This window comes from Notolepis coatsorum (assembly GCF_963971535.1).
Source record: "Notolepis coatsorum genome assembly, chromosome: 15".
In the NCBI taxonomy this organism is placed as follows: domain Eukaryota; kingdom Metazoa; phylum Chordata; class Actinopteri; order Aulopiformes; family Paralepididae; genus Notolepis; species Notolepis coatsorum.
The window spans coordinates 40,538,251-40,555,260 of record NC_140179.1 but is presented as its reverse complement, the minus strand read 5'-3'; the positions used below and the strand labels follow the sequence as shown (position 1 = coordinate 40,555,260).

The 17,010-nt window shown below is 42.7% G+C and overlaps 1 protein-coding gene across 1 annotated transcript in view; it reads left to right on the top strand.

Moving 5' to 3' along the window:
* Positions 1-10,623, top strand: part of ano6 (anoctamin 6) — a 68,799-nt gene extending 58,176 nt beyond the window's left edge. Inside the window, exons 17-20 of the mRNA XM_084330743.1 lie at positions 572-777; positions 2,464-2,669; positions 3,461-3,566; positions 4,434-10,623. Coding sequence (XP_084186869.1) covers positions 572-777; positions 2,464-2,669; positions 3,461-3,566; positions 4,434-4,649 — 734 coding nt within the window. The 3' untranslated portion in view covers positions 4,650-10,623. The remainder of the gene's footprint in view (positions 1-571; positions 778-2,463; positions 2,670-3,460; positions 3,567-4,433) is intronic.
* Positions 10,624-17,010: the final 6,387 nt, after the last annotated feature.

The window sequence follows — 17,010 nt, the reverse complement described above, 5'->3', positions numbered from 1 at the left end:
TATGACTGCACCCCTGGTGGTTAACACTGTGTGTGCTCCTGTGTGTGTGTGTCGTTGCATGCCGAATAAAGACTTCTAAAAAGTCCTGCATTATTATTATTATTATTATTATTATTATTATTATTATTATTATTATTATTATTATTGTGATCTAGTATTGTCTTGTCATATTCTATAGTGATCCAGTATTGTGTGTCCCTGGCCTATAGTGCTCCATTATTGTGTTTTCATGTCTTATAGTGATCCAGTATTGTGTTCCTGTCCTTTAGTGATCCATTATTGTGTTTCCATGTCCTATAGTGATCCATTATTGTGTTTCCATGTCCTATAGTGATCCAGTATTGTGTTGCCATGTCCTATAGTGATCCAGCATTGTTTTCATGTCCTATTGTGTTCCTGTCCTATAGTGATCCAGTATTGTGTTTCTATATCCTATTGTGATATAGTATTGTGTTTTCATATCATATAGTGATCCAGTATTGTGTTTTCATATCATATAGTGATCCAGTATTGTGTTTATGTCCTATAGTGATCCTTTAGTGACCCAGTATTGTGTATTCCTGTCTTATAGTGATCCAGTTTGGTTTTGTGACTCTGTTCGTGGCATCCTTCCCCCTGGCTCCTGTCTTGGCTCTGGTCAACAACCTGTTTGAGATCCGGGTCGACGCCTGGAAGATCACCACTCAGTACCGCCGCATGCTGCCAGAGAAGGCCCAGGACATCGGTGCCTGGCAACCCATTCTGCAGGGCGTCGCCATCTTAGCTGTGGCAACTAACGTGAGTCATGACGATTACTGGAACTTCCACACACTCAAAGAATGAAAGCAGAACATGTTCTTTTCACTCTAATATGTACTTTTACCAAGCAATACTAAGTAGAACACTTTCTTTTCACTCTAATATGTACTTTTACCAAGCAATACTAAGCAGAACACTTTCTGTTCACTCTAATATGTACTTTTACCAAGTAATACTAAGCAGAACATGTTCTTTTCACTCTATCAGTGGCCGGCTGTGAGTTTTACACCTAGGCCTCAGTGTTATCAATTAAGCAATTTAACCGATTTTGAATAACCTCACCATGACACTAGGGCTATAAGGCTATTGTCATTCGACATAACCACCCCATATTCACAGTCAATTATCTAGTGGAATAAAGTGATTTAACACTCGAGAGTTACAATACATTAATTGCAGAGACGTGATGGTGACTTGAATAATTAAGGATGCACCACTATTACGCAGTATGACAGGATGTGTGCACTTGACTGAAAACCATAAATTCAAGATCCACAACCAGATAAATGAAAATCAACAGGGTTAATGCACAATGCATCCTCAATCCAGTAGAATGGTCAAGGTTCAGTAGTGAGGTTTGGTACACAGAGACAGGTTTTCGGACAGTCCAGGGATGGGCATGGCGGAGGGTAGTCAGGCAGGCAGCGGTCATACACGGAGGGGGTTCTCATACAGGCAAGGGTAGTAGCACACAGCCTTCCATACTTCATACACCGTGCGTTAATGTTCTCTCTAAAGAGAAGGTGTCCTTACTCTGGCCAATTGTGGTGGAACTCCATATATGGCCATCGGCCTGATTGCGGTACAAGCCGGTTTAGCCGGAACTCCTAATATGGGCATAGACACACACAGTGGGAAACCCACATATCTGTTCTCTATCACCTCTCCTCTCCTGCTTCTCTGCTGGCTGCCACAGCATTTATTTACCAAACTCAAAAGTGTGATATTTTTCTAATTATCATCACATAGAAACTAAACGAAAAACCCAAATATATCATAAAAGTGCTCAAAAAGTGGTCGAAATACTATTGATGTGACCACAGCTTCATCTGAATTTAGTGAGAAGCAAACACACGCATCTGTCCTGCTCCCCCTTCAGCCATTGTGCATTAAAAAACAAATTCGACTGCAGCCACATTTTTATTTAGATTTGTATAATATATATATATTATACAAATCTAAATAAAAATGTGAAATCTGCTACTTGGCGGACTTTACGTTGCTAGTTTGGCTGCAGTCGAATTTCAGTGCCAAATTATTCTCCCAACATGTCAAACTTGAAATCTGATGCGACAATCAACAACATCTCCTCATAAAATTTTGTTTCAACAGCAGAGGGGATTCAAGCTTGTAAAATACATATAACATTAATGAAAATAGACTATATTAAATTATAAAAAATGGAATTTTCTCAATTACAACAATCTACGCCAGCAGAGAAGGCTTTGTTGGCCCCGACGCCTCACCTCTGTCTAATAATTATGTACTTTTACCCAGAAATACTAAACCGAATGTACACCGAATGACATTTGGTACAGCAAAATAAACATCTGACGTTTGCTATGTGACTCAACTACGGACTGATCTGCCAGGCCGAACATATCCGGTACCGACACCGCCATTGACATCTCCTTCATTTAGCATTGCTTTGGTTTTGTCTTCCAGGCCATGATCATAGCGTTCACGTCAGACATGATCCCACGCCTGGTGTACTACTGGTCCTTCTCTGTCCAGCCGTACGCAGACAACTCCCAGCACACCATGCAGGGTTACATCAACAACACGCTGTCTGTCTTCGATATCCACGACTTCTCCAACAGCAGCAAGCCCTACAACACCCCCTTCTGGTTCCAAAACATCACTACATGCAGGTACACCGCTAGGACATGTCTGTCTGCCTGCCTGCCTGCCTGCCTAGAGGGGCTAGTCTTGCTGGCCAGACCTCAGGCTCTGCCAGGAGACATCTTGAGAAATTATCATTGCATAACTGTGTCCTCAGAAGCAGAAGGCATTCATTATCCCCATTCCTCATCAACAGAACACTGTGTCCTGCCATTACAAGACTCGCACTGTCTCTGGGCACCGCTAGCTTCACTAACGGTGTTGAGAGACCAGCAGCTTTCATGTTTGTTGTGAGACCGATTTCCCAATGAGGGATGGTGAGGAATTCTTCTGCTCCTACTAGAGTTTTGCAACAGTAAGGTGCAAACAGCAATAGTATAAATGAGCCAATACACCCTCCTACGCTGAGACATCAAGCGGGATGTTGTAAAAACAGCTCACGGACAAAATATTATATGTAGAGTGGTTTGAATGGAAATACACACTAATGTGCCAGGCTATGTAAAGGCTTAGTGTTGACAATAAACGGCCCTCACAGTTGAGAATGTAACAGCCTGTGGATGACTGAATGTAACAGCCTGTGGATGACTGAATGTAACAGCCTGTGGATGACTGCACATGTGGATGACTGCAGATGTGGATGACTGCAGATGTGGTTGACTGCAGATGTGGTTGACTGCAAATGTTGATGACTGCAGATGTTGATGACTGTAGACATCTGAATGCTGAAAAAACATGTTGTTGTTGTTTTGTTGAACCATTTGCAGGTGAGTTTCTGGTATGTGCCGTCATGTAATCAGCTGGTCTTCTCTTCCTTTAGGTACCGTGACTTCCGTCAGCCTCCAGGCCACGACAGAGAGTATGAGTACAGTACTCAGTACTGGCATGTGATCGCGGCAAAGATGGCTTTTATCATTGTTGTCGAGGTGAGTGAGACCATCAGTATTTCAACAAACAGATAAACGGACGGACAGACGGACAACAACCTGTCTCTGTTGGAGTGTCCTTGAGCAAGGCACAGAACCCCTACATGCTCCATGGACGCCGCTAATGTCTGACCTTGACCTCTGGCCCCTCTGGTGAAAGGTCTAGGAGTCTAGGAAAGGAGTAGACAAGCGGCTGCATTGTTCACATACTTGGCTGCATATTTTTCCAGTACCTGGAGGATTAAAAGGTCTATCCACTAGGGAGCAGGGCCGCATCCTCCCCGGCTGACACACAGAATTATATAGAAGAAGAATATCTTCCTTGTGAATTATCCACTATCCAGATTTTCAACGTGAACATAAAACATGGCGACACTTGAGGAGGTTATGTTGAGATCATGGTAGAAAAGGTTTTTTTGCTGCTTTCCATGTTGCGTCTTAAAGTTTAGCCTCTCACATCCACACTGTTGAGGCGCTTCATTGCAACCTTTGGACAGGCGTCTCTGCGCTCTTTGCGCACACAAACAAGTATTTTAAAATCAAGAATTATACTGAGAGCCTTAGGAGACCAAGAGCGGCCGATGCTTCCCCCCCAGTGACAGATTAGTACAGGTTTTGGCTGAATGTGGCTTCTTTTCTTTATCATAGAAATCAAGGTAAATATTGGACCTTCTCTTACAAGTTGAAGGTGTTGTGAACATTCTAACACCGACCTCACACAGTGTTAACGATAGCACCTGTGTAAAGAATTCCCACCCACTTAGGAGACAGGAACTGTTCCATTTTCATCACATTGGAGAAGCTTTTAATGTCATCTTCCTTTGTTTTGATTCAGAATAATTAAAGTGTCTCCTCCTTCCCTTCCAGCACATAGTTTACCTGACCAAGTTCGTCCTGTCCTACGTCATACCGGACGTGCCGGAGGCCGTGAAGGAGCAGATCAAACGGGAAAGATACTTGACCCAGGTCATCCTCCACGAGGCCAACCTCAAACTGGTGACCAGGCGACTGAAACCGGCCGCGGACAAGATCCAGGAACACGCAAAGGAAAACAAAGACATTGAGATGGATCTTGACTTCTGAAGAAGGAGAGATGGAACAAAGACTTTGAGATGGATCTTGACTTCTGAAGAAGGAGAGATGGAACAAAGACTTTGAGATGGATCTTGGCTTCTGAAGGAGAGATGGAACAAAATCATTGCGATGGATCTTGACTTCTGAAGAAGGAGATAGAACAAAGACTTTCAGATGGATCTTGACTTCTGAAGAAGGAGAGATAGAACAAAGACTGAGACTGATCTCAAAGAGGTTTTTCACACATTCCAAGATTCTTCCCGTGAGACAAACAAAGCTGTTGGGAAAGAAAGAAAGAAAGAAAGAAAAGGAAGGAATCTGAAAAGAAAAGTCTGTCCACTATTCCCAGTAGTGTCTTATATCCCAGAGATAATTTTTATGATGCAATGATCATGTGACTTTGATGACACCGTGACGTTGCATTGGGCCAACATCCTGGTCTATCCATAGAGATGGAATAGTGACCACTTGTGACGTTCCCTGTTCCTCGCCGCGTAAACCATTCGAGTCAGACGATCTTCTTCCGTGTAAAGCTGTTTGACTATTCTCACGTGTACACTGCCACCTAGAGGCTCCCGATTTATTCTGTAATGAGGGTTAAAGATCCCAATCACTCTTTCCACTAAGTGGTAGTAATGTGTAAAGTTCAGTGTTCCAACCACCATTGAATCTAAAATGAAGAAGAAGCAGTGTTGTATTCTGCGTAGATGTTACGGACTAGAGCCAGTCTAGGGTTATGTAGTCTTGCGATCCAAGCACTAGCCCTAACAGTAAGTGCAGTATTGAGGAAAGGATGCGGCAACAGCATAAAGGACTGGTTTTCAAGAAGACAAGAGAAATAATCGTAGGGTTAGCTTAACATCTCATGTACACAAGATCCCCAACACAGCGCCAACTCGGTCTGAGCTCTTCTTAGCGGCGGTAAATCCGATTGTAGTTACATTTATCATATTATGTTGGTTGGTCTGGTGACAAAGAAAATACTGGTTTTCTAACTAAACAAAGAATCTGTGAGTTGTTCACCATAAGTAGCTTTCTGCAGTGTTAATTTCATCAGCTATTTTTTATTTTTGTCTTAGCCATGTGTCAAATGCTCTTTTTCGTTTATCATATTTAGTCACCTTTATCTATTTTTCGTTTAGTTAAGTTTTAGTCAACTACAGGTCTGAGCATTTGAGTCTTTTTCGTTTAGTCTCGATTTAGTCTTTTTTGTTTAGTCTCCCAACTCAGTTACAGCCTCATAAATTGGCGTGAGCTTTTTCTAAACAAAAACAAGCTAATGTTAGTGCTAGCTGGTTAGACTTATGTAAGCTATTTAATGCTATGTTATTATTGATGCTGACATTAGGTGGAGTTGCAGGGGGCACGTCTGTGACAGTTCCGTTGTTGTGGAGTGGAAAGAGGAAGAAAACCGTTATGTTGATGATCAGATATCAATTCTCCCGTGATTTTTATTTTACTATAGTTTGAAAGTATAGGCGGACTATTTCCTCTGTTACATTGGTGGCAGCGGTAGGATTGTTTCCTGCATTAGTGTCCAGCATGAGAAGTAAAGGGAATGCGAGAATGAATGAGATTATTTGACAGCTAGAGTTGTTAATGCTAACAGTAACGTAGCAGTTCGTTTCAAACTAGTCTCCTCCTCTTTCACTTTCAACAATACATTCTGCCAAGTCCAAGCCCACTGCATACAAGACCACCGAAACCGTGTTGCCCCGCCATTGTTCCATTAAACCCATGCCGTGTGCAGTTACTGCTATCTAGAATGCTGGCTAAGAACGAATAGCGCGAGTTAGGAAATTAATTAAAGCGCTTGCGGCTGCACACAGCAAACGGAAATGCTGCACTAATAATAACATGAATTATTCTAAAAGTTGTAATTATTTTGTCTCGTCTTAAAATGAAGAGAGATTTCGGCAAGATTTTATTTTGTAAACTACATTTTGTGTCGTTTGTAGTCAACAACATTGCATTAACGATTTAGTCACGTTAGTGTCACATGATCTCCAATAACCTGCAGTCTCATCTCGTTGTCGTCAGGGGAAAAAGCTTTGTTGACGACCATATTTAGTCACAATTTTCGTTGACTAAATTAACACTGGCTTTCTGTCTTGTGATGACGGCGTGTTACTCTCGAAGGATGTGATCACATTGGACACCAGCGAGGCGCTGTGCATAGAGAATTGAAAGTGCACAGGGCGCAACAATGATTCCACTGATCGTTGCTACCTTAGCTAACATTACATAAGTTACATACATTACTACTCATCACAGCCCTCCAGGCGATGCTGTTCATATCTCGGTCGTGGTAAGACTTGGTCGTACAAACAAGGTTTGTCGGAAAATTACAAAATGAGGTTCTGCTTCATTATCAGTTGGTTTGTTTTGCTGTCGTATTCTCTTCAGATACCTCAGATTTGTATTTCCTCCCCTACAGTAGGTTGATTTGATCGGTCCATCGACAAGAAGGTGACATTGATGTTGGTACGCTCCGCGGATAAAGTAGAAACTTTTTCAACTGAGAGCCCCCGAAAAAGCTTAAAAAACGTGAGGCGTGTAGTTTGGAGGAGACGCTCGCTTTTCGCCACAAAACCATTGAAGAACATAGAAAGAAGGTGCAAGTGTGTTCAAAAAGGCATCTAATGTGATCACAGCCTAAGCACACTCCACTGTGTGAACACCAGCTGTTTCGTGGAGGTGATTAGTTCCAGCTCAACAGAGTATACACAAGTGCACTCATTACCACACATTTATCAACCGCTTAACCCGGTTATGTCTCTCAATGAACACCAGCTTAGACAAAGATGTCAATCAAAGGAAGGGAAGATGGAGAATAAAGAAACGATCACATTCCACTCATTAATAATTTTTTTTACTGTCATTCCTAACAGTATAAAACAGGTGGAGATTGATGAATTTCCCTCTAATGGTGCAGTAGTTGTGAGACTGCATTGGGTTTACTGTGTAGATAGGAACTACTCTGTCCTTTTCATCTATTTGGTTTAGACCAACATTATGGTCTTTGTCAGAATAACTACAACAATCCATTTCGATTGGAATCTCCTTTCTTATCCTTTATCTATCTTCCACGAGACGAGGGCTGTAACTTTTTTTTTAACTTTTTTTTTGTCTTATCAAATTACAGTATTACAATAAGCCAAAGTTTTCCAAGTTTGGGATAAAACATTTATTTTTTGTATCTACTTTTTCCTATTTTTTTTTCTATTTTTCTCCCATCCCAATTTAGCCGTGCCAATTCTCCCCTCCCCTGTCTTGAACGTTGCTCGCATGTGCCCCCCACTGGCCGGTTGTAGGGAGGATAGAGGCCTGTCACATGTCTCCTCCGATTCATGTGCAGGCAGCCAGTCGCATCTTTTCACCTGCCAGCGGGCGCGGACTCTCATTTGGCGAGGAGTAACGTGTAGGAAGCTCACATTGCCCCCGCCATTTTCCTGTCTCTGCTGTGCAGGCGCCCCAACCGACCTGTAGGAGTCGCTGTTTACAACGTCCAGATTACCACCCATCGACTTCCCACCCGCTAACTCTGCCAATTGAGTTAGTATGAAGGCCGGCCCAAGCCGGAGGCAACGCCGACAGCCGGATTCGATACCGGTGTCTCTTGCGTTGGTGACGAGCGCAATGTCCGCTGCGCCACCCAGCCGCCTGGGATACAATGTTTTGATGACTAGTACTGCACTTCTGTTACTGATGAATTCGACGCAGGGAATTTATCGATTATTCTTTGTAATCGACTTATTCAATTCAATCGATTAATTGATTAACACCCCCTAAATTAGATCGTGTACTTTGAATTGATGTGTGACATTTATACTTCAATTTATATTCTGTAGATAGTTTCAAATACAGTGGCTATTCAAATAATTGTAAAATGGACTCTGTTGCTGTGTCGTATCGTCTCATAATGTTACAACGGTGCCGTAACTCTTGTAGGAACAGGTCATGGAATCGGATACAATGTTTTAAATGTACCTTTAAAAACTGTGGAATTTAATATGTGGATGATGTATCCAGGGTCCTCTATATATCACTGCTGTCTAGTGAAAAACAGTATCTCCAAAAGGGTCATCATTAGGATCATCCCTTAAAAAAAAGTATCATGGTAGTTTGTCATTTTTGGTTTTATCATACCGGCCTTTGTATATATAATTGACCACGGTTGTGCCATGGTAGAAGTAATGTTTTGCCATGGGACCACTTTTAGATTAGATTAGATCTAATCTAAGAAATACTAGGTTTCCGCTTGAGAGCTGCGATAATACAGTAGGTCAGTGAAGCTCAAAGGTTGGTTGTATTTTACATGCATCTACGTTTACATGCTTAGAGGAACAAATTACCACTAGTATAATGTAATAATTTGGCATCTTTATTACTGGATCTTCAAAATAAGTAAAGGTGGAACAGTGACATCATGCTTTTCCAGTGTTTTACCTGCTCTACCGCTGCAGTTAGGCATGCTCTTTCCAAAGTGGTTATCAGTGGTTACAAGGAGCCATATAGGAAGAAAGAGAATTACACAAATGTTCAGTGCCAGGGCTGTGACCAAGATGAGGCCGTCAGGTTACATTCTGTATGTTCTACGTTGGAATAAACAGTACTGTTATAGTATTTTAATGTTCTCTTGTGACGTTACTAAAAGTTTATGCTGTATTGTCAGCCAGAAGGTTATTGTACGTTATGTAATAGTCATAAGTAATATATTGACATATATACGAAAGTGTATGTATTACAAATAAGTACATATATTGTATATTAAAAAAAATATTTGACTTTTCAAATGTTCTGAAACATTTTTAGTTACCCTAATGGGGAACGAACCTGGGGCACCCATATGGGAGGCAAGTGCTTTTACCTCAAGACTACAAAGACACACTTTTATATATTAACTATACTATATGTAAATATATTCCTTATACAATAAGTAAATATATTACTTATGGTAACATACATTATGTTGTAGTGCCGAGAGATGAGGCAGAGCGAATAGCATTTATTAAGCACAGAAATACAACATGCTACTGCTACGTTGCTTGCAGTCGACTGACTGACTCTTCTTCTTCTTCTTATTTGAATTTCCGGCAGTGTAGACGCATCGTGGCTTATTACTGCCCTCCGCAATTCTTTGTATGGGCTCTTCGTCTTCTTCTACTTCACCTTCTTCTTCTCCTACTGGACCCCGTCATCAACTACATTGTCCATTGGAGTGCAGCTAACGCTGCTACTTCCTGCCTGAGCCCCCCTCCGCGGGACCCTCCTTGCCCCCTGCTATCTTTTTCTGGGCTGACTCTTCTTCTTCTTCTTCTTCTTTAGAATTTCCGGCAGTGTAGACGCATCGTGGCGTATTACTGCCCTCCGCAGTTCTTTTGATTGAGCTCTTCTTCTTCTTCTTCCTCTTCTTTCTTCTTTTGAATTTCCCGCAGTGTAGATGCAACATGGCGTATTACTGCCCTCCTCAGTTCTTATACTACGCTAGTAGTATGGTTTCCATATTATGGTCTCTGGTAAATCAACTTTTGATTGTTTACACTCTTCTTCTTCTTCTCATCTTCAAAACACATTACTATCGTCTCTGTCTCCTTCTTCTCTGCTCCTCTTGTCTGTCTCCTTCTTCTGAGAGAATTGCCGAATTCATATACATACACAAATGTTCTAGAACATTGGTCATGACATCATACGGTGACATCACCCATGTTCTAGAAGGTTCGGCTATGACATCACCACAAATGTTCCAGAATGTTCGGCTATGACATCATCACAAATGTTCCAGAATGTTCGGGCCATTGGGTGAATTATGTACCATTACAATCACTACAATGTACCTTTTTCCCTGTGTTAGTACTATTTACATTTTCTGATGAGACCGTGTTGTTATTTTTGTCTCCCTGTGTGATTTTAACAAAAGGTACTTTAACCAACATGTAAACAGTATGGTATGTATTTTGTGTTTTATACATTTTCCATTTAAAATCAGTTTTATAAAAAAATTGTGCTTGTGTTCTTTTTTTTGTTTTTTTAAATGCCCCTCAACAATAGTAATCATACATCCCATGGATATAATGGACAGCACAATAATGCAATATATTAAAAAGTTTAAGTTTGCTGAATACATGTCCAAATGTGTAAAACACCATCCTCAAAAGTAGACACTAAAATAAACAATAAAGGTCCTAACACTGACCTAAGGGCTAAATCTGTTCTAGTCGGCACAATTTACAGACCGCCAGACCAAAATGGCTTTTATGATGTGTTGGATGTGTGCTTAGCTGGAGCTGAGGATGCAGAAAAGATTCTTATTGAGGATTGGAACACGGATATGCAACAAAAAGATGCACCCGTCTTCAAATCCTTCAATAGGTTTTGTGATCTGCACGGCCTCAGCCAGCTAATCACCCAACCCACACGTGTATGTGAATCAACTCGGACTACCATTGACCTCATCCTGACCTCTGACAAGTCCAAGATCTCCAATAAAGGGGTTATAGCATGCGGGTTAAGTGATCATTATATGATATTCTCTACCCGCAAAAAGCTAAAACAAAAGGCTGGCTGTCACAAAACAGTCACATCTAGAGACCTCAAAACCTACTCTAGCGAGGCCTTTAACCTTGAACTGGAGAGCCTGGACTGGTCAGATGAACTCAATGGTACACTGGTTGAAGAAACATGGCTTGGTTTCAAAACCAAATTCTCAACAATACTAAACAACATGGCCCCCCTAAGAACCACCAGGGTAAAAAATCGCGCTGAGCCATGGATGCACACTGAAATACTGACCGCTATGAAAACCAGAGACAAAAAATGCTCTGAGTTTCGTAAAAGTCAGTCAAAGCTTACCAAAAGCAAGAGCAGTGAACTCCAAGCCCACGTGACTGAACTCAAACTGGAAAGAAACAGACTAAGAAATTACGTAAACTCCATGATCAAAACAGCAAAAAAGAAATTCATCAATGACAAAACTGAGGAAAAAACAAACCACATGAACTTTGGAAATTACTCAATCAACTAGGCTGCAGTAAAAAACTTAAAACCAGATTCTCAAACATAAACATAAAGACGGACAACACGCTCATCACAGACAAGCTGGATGTAGCCAATTACTTAAACATCTTCTTCACAAACATAGCCACAACACTGATAAACAAACTACCCTCCCACTCAGGGCATTATGGGGTAGAACCTAGGGGTCCACAAAGATGACTTTAAACTGGAAATGGTAACAACAGATGAGGTACTCAAAAAACTGAGCGCCCTCCAACCGAACAAGGCCACTGGCCATGACAACATCCCCTCCAAATTCCTCAGAGACTCAGCAGCCGCCATCACCCCAGTCATCACACACATAATAAACCTCTCCATAAAACAGGGACACGTCCCCAAGGACTTCAAAATTGTGAGAGTAACACCCCTGCACAAAAAGGGCAGTAAATTAGACCCAGGCAACTACCGCCCTGTTTCTATCCTTACCTCCATCTCGAAAGTCATGGAAAAAATTGTATACGAACAGGTCGAAAAGTACCTTGCGAAAAAAAATCTAATCTACGAATTCCAATCTGGCTTCAGAACATCCCACTCCACTGACGCATCCCTTCTCTATTTAAACGACCACATCAAACAAGAGGTGGACGCGGGCAAATACTGCGGCATGGTCATGCTGGACCTACAAAAGGCCTTAGACAGGGCGGCTACGTGGCGTAGTGGGCAAGGCGCTCGCCACGAATGACTGAGACGCTGGGCTTGCCTGTTCGAGCCCAGCGCTCCACATTGCTTTCAGTTTAGCTGGTCGTTCATACTAATACACATTGGCCGTATTAGGGGGTGGGAAACTGATGGGTGGGGATCGGGCGTTGTGGACAGCGACTCCTACAGGTCGGTTGGTGCGCCTGCGCAGTAGAATCAGGAAGTGTCGGGGGCAGCGTGAGCCTCCCACGCGTTACTCCTCGCCACTGAAAGATCGAGCTGCGCTGGTGAAAAGATGCAACTGCTGTTACCTCAAGTACCGGAGGGGACTTGTGCTATGTATGACTTAGTCCACATTGCAGCCGGCTTGTGGGAGGCAAGAAACAGCGTTCGTGACAGGGGAGGGTTGAATTGGATGATACGAAATTGGGATGGGAGAAAAATATAGAAAATGGGAGAAAAAAGTGGATAAAAAAAAACAAAAGGCCTTAGACACTGTCAATCACACCATTCTGTTTGACAAGTCAAATCAAATTTATTTATAAGGCCCGACAACACACGTTAATGTCCCCATGGGCCGTACAGGTCTTCTTTAAACAAGTCAAGAACAGAACAAGAACACCATAAGGTCCAAACATTTTTAGATAAATGCAAAAAATGTAAAAAAAAATTAAAGAATGCAAGCACTCCCAGACATACCCCACGCGAAGGTAAGGAAAAACTCACTAAAACCTAACAATAGGGAAAAAAGCTCCACAGGCAGTGTGGAGGAGAGAAACCTTAGAAGGGCCATTCAAGGGGGGATCTCCCTTCTTAGATGTTGGTGATAGTAGTGTTGCAGACGGGCAGTTGGTAAGCATGCACTCATGTCTGTAGTGAAACACGGATGAGTGCATGCAATAGCAACTGAACATTTTGAAAGATTAAAGATAAAGCAAATAGCGATAGCAACTGAACATTTTGAAAGATTAAAGATAGAGCTGATAGCGGATCTATTTGAGGCACAGGGCGGCGCAAAGAGGGTCACGTCCTCCCCGTCTTAGTCACGGGACATTCAACACTCCGGTCATTGCTCAGGGACAGCCGGAGACAGGGAGATAGGGGGCGGCGCAGAGAGGGTCGCGAACTCCCCGACATCATCGCGGGACGTCCGGCACTCCGGTCACCACTACGAGACCTCCGGAGACAGGGGGGCATGCAGAGGGGGTCGCAACCTCCCGGCCTTCATCACGGGATGTCCGACACTCCGGTCAGCACTCCAGGACAGCAAGTCATAGGGGGACAGGGAGACGGGACAGGCGTTAGACAGCTCATGTGATTGTAGTGGGCGGACATAGCAATAGATACAAGTGGTAAGCATATGTGAATGGAGTAGATATATGAAGTAAGCATATTATGTGAATAGAATAGAAGTACTTAACCCAGCAATGAAACCGTGTTGACTGTTAATCTGTTAGAAGTCTGTTAATGCTGTTAATCAGTTGACAGGACCACGGACAGACGACGGTAAATAACTGATCCAAGGCCTCGGAGGTGCATGTAGAGCAGTCACTACAATCTTGGCCAAGACCCCGAGGCATCCATCACCTTAGTCAGCGCCAGGAGACGGGCACTCGGAGAGATGGGGGAGGGAGGGGGGAGGGGGGAAGAGTTAGAGAGTTCCCATGTTTGTGGTGCTGCAAAAGAGCAGACATGTAGTACCCTGTAGTGCCATGTAGTACCCCGTAGTGCCATGTAATACCCTGTAGTGCCTTGTAGTGCCCTGTAGTACCATGTAGTACCATGTAGTACCCCGTAGTGCCATGTAGTGCCACGCAGTACCATGTAGAGCCATGTAGTACCCCGTAGTGCCATGTAGTACCATGCAGTACCCCGTAGTACCATGCAGCACCCTGTACCCTAACTAAACTACCCTGTAGTAAACTACCCAGTAGTACCATGTAGTACCCTGTACCCTAACTAAACTAGACAGATTAATCTAAAGGTCAGTCCCCGACCAGGTGAGATCAGGGTAGGTTGAAGGAGAGAGAGAAAAGATGAGTCTTAAGCAGGGATTTAAAAGCTTCGACAGAGCAGGCGCACCTGATGACGGCAGGTCATTTGTTCCACAGGTAGGGAGCGCGGTAGACAAAGGCTCTGTGGCCTGCGGATTTCTTTTTAACCCTAGGGATCGATAGAAGCCCCGCATTTTGTGAGCGCAGGGCACGAGCGGGCGAGTATCGGGAGATGAGATCGGATAGATAGAGCGGTGCAAGCCCATTTAAAATGTTGTAGGTGAGGAGTAGCACTTTAAAGTCAGATCGGGCTTGGATAGGAAGCCAGTGTAGGGCGGACAAAACTGGTGTGATGTGATCAAATTGTCTAGTTCTAGTTAGTATCCGTGCAGCCGCATTTTGCACGAGTTGAAGATTTTTGATGCTTGAATTAGGTAGGCCTGAAAAAAGTGCATTACAGTAATCCAGACGTGATGAGACAAAAGCATGAATCAGGGTTTCAGCATCAGCCAGAGTTAAAATGGGGCGAATTTTTGCGATATTACGAAGATGGAAGAATGCAATTTTGGTGACATTTTTTATATGTGCATTAAATGAGAGGGAGGAATCAAAAATGACTCAGAGGTTTTTTATGGTGGAGCTCTGGGATACATGACGGGTATCAAAGTTGAGGGAGATGGCCTCTGTGGTTTGGGGGGCCAACAATTAACATCTCAGTTTTATCTGCATTAAGGAGTAGAAAGTTTTGCTAAAAGCAATTGGTTTTGATAGCCTATCAGTGAGCTGGATGCAATCCTACCTGGAAGGGAGAGAACAGATGGTGGAGGTAAACGGTACCCTATCCCCCCCCCTCACAGTGAGCTGTGGTGTTCCACAAGGAAGCATACTAGGACCGCTACTGTTCCTAATTTATGCAAATGACATGTCGTCAGCTTGTGACTGCAACTTGTTACTGTTTGCGGACGACTCAGCCCTGCTGGTCTCTGACAAGAACAAGTTACAGGTTGAAAAAACCCTCGGCTCGGAACTAGGCAAAATCTGCATATGGCTCGCTGATAACAAACTATCATTACACATGGGCAAAACAGAGTCCATTCTCTTCGGTTCAAATAACAAACTCAGCAAGACCGACGGCTTCTCAGTTACAGTGGGTGACAATATTGTCACAAGGAAAGAAGAAATTACCTACCTGGGCTCCATCCTAGAGGCAAATCTTTCCTGTGACAAGATGGCATCCAATGTAATAAAAAAAAGTCAACCAACGAACTCGATTCTTGTACCGGATCTCCTCACTGGTAAACAAGAATACCCTGAAGACTCTGGCAGGAGCACTCATTCAAGGGTACTACGACTATGCTTGCACCTCATGGTACTGTGGGATATTCGTGGATATCCTGAAGAAGAATGTTCTCATTCAACCGAGGTTCAGTTAATAACAAAGGTTTATTAACCAAGCACATTAACACAGACAGGAAGGATTGTGGGATATTTGTGGATATCCTGAAGAAGAAGGTTCTCAGTCAACCGAGGTTCAGTTAATAACAAAGGTTTATTAACCAAACAGATGGTAAAGGGGTAAAGAGGTAAAGAGACCTGGAATGTTGTTGGGAGGAGCATTATATAGTTAAAAGGGGAGGGGAGGTGGTCCCATTTGATAGGTCAAATGGGGGGGGGGGATACAGGATTGGGGAGAGGGGGGGGGGGACACAGGATTGGGGAGAAAGGGGAGTGGAATGTCTTTACATGAGGGAGTTGGGGAATCATTATATTATTCCACAGTTACTCACTTTTCTCTTCATTATGTGGGTGAGATTAATGTATAATATCAGGGGAGGGGGATGTCTTTACATAAGAGAGTTTGGGAGGGGAGCTCCAGTAGCTCACCGCATATCTCGGCGCTATTTCAGCGTCGGGGAAAACCGTGCTGCGTCACGGATCTGGTGGACTCCGAGTTCGATTCCCGGACCCGCCGTCATTTATCAGAATGTCTTCCCCTGATCTATATCCCGTTTCACCCTGTATCTGTTGGTCATGCTTGACCAGAAAAGCGATAAACGCTAAAAAATTAAGTAAAAAAAAAAAAAAAGAGAGAGAGAGTTGGGGAATCATTATATTATTCCACAGTTACTCACTTTTCTCTTCATTATGTGGGTGAGATTAATGTATAATACACCATGATTATTTGGAACAGGTAAGAGTGAATAGATATGGTAAAAGAATGGGATCGATGTAATCCATCGGTTATCAGATAATGACTAAAATAGAAAACAATTAAAATAAATAAATGTTGGCCAATGTGATCTGTTGGTTGGCATAACAGTTTAAAATAGAAATATTTACATACGTGATTCATGACATGATTGACTGGACTGCGGTCTGTGTTATTTTGATATCAGAGATGTGGGAATAGATATCACCCTTTTCTTTTATTAATAATGGTCTGATTTAACCGCTCAAATACCTATATCGATGATTGGTCCTCAACTCTATCAAACAACAAATAACATAATCATTAGAAGCTCTGGTTGTGCCCATCTTGGCTTGGCACTTACCTCCAGTCATTCACGTCGTGAATCAGACATTTAAGTGGTAATTATGTGTCTTCATGATAATATCAATGGGAGCTAAGATCATGGTCGTACATACAGACATAGTAATAAACCAATTAAATACATGTGAAC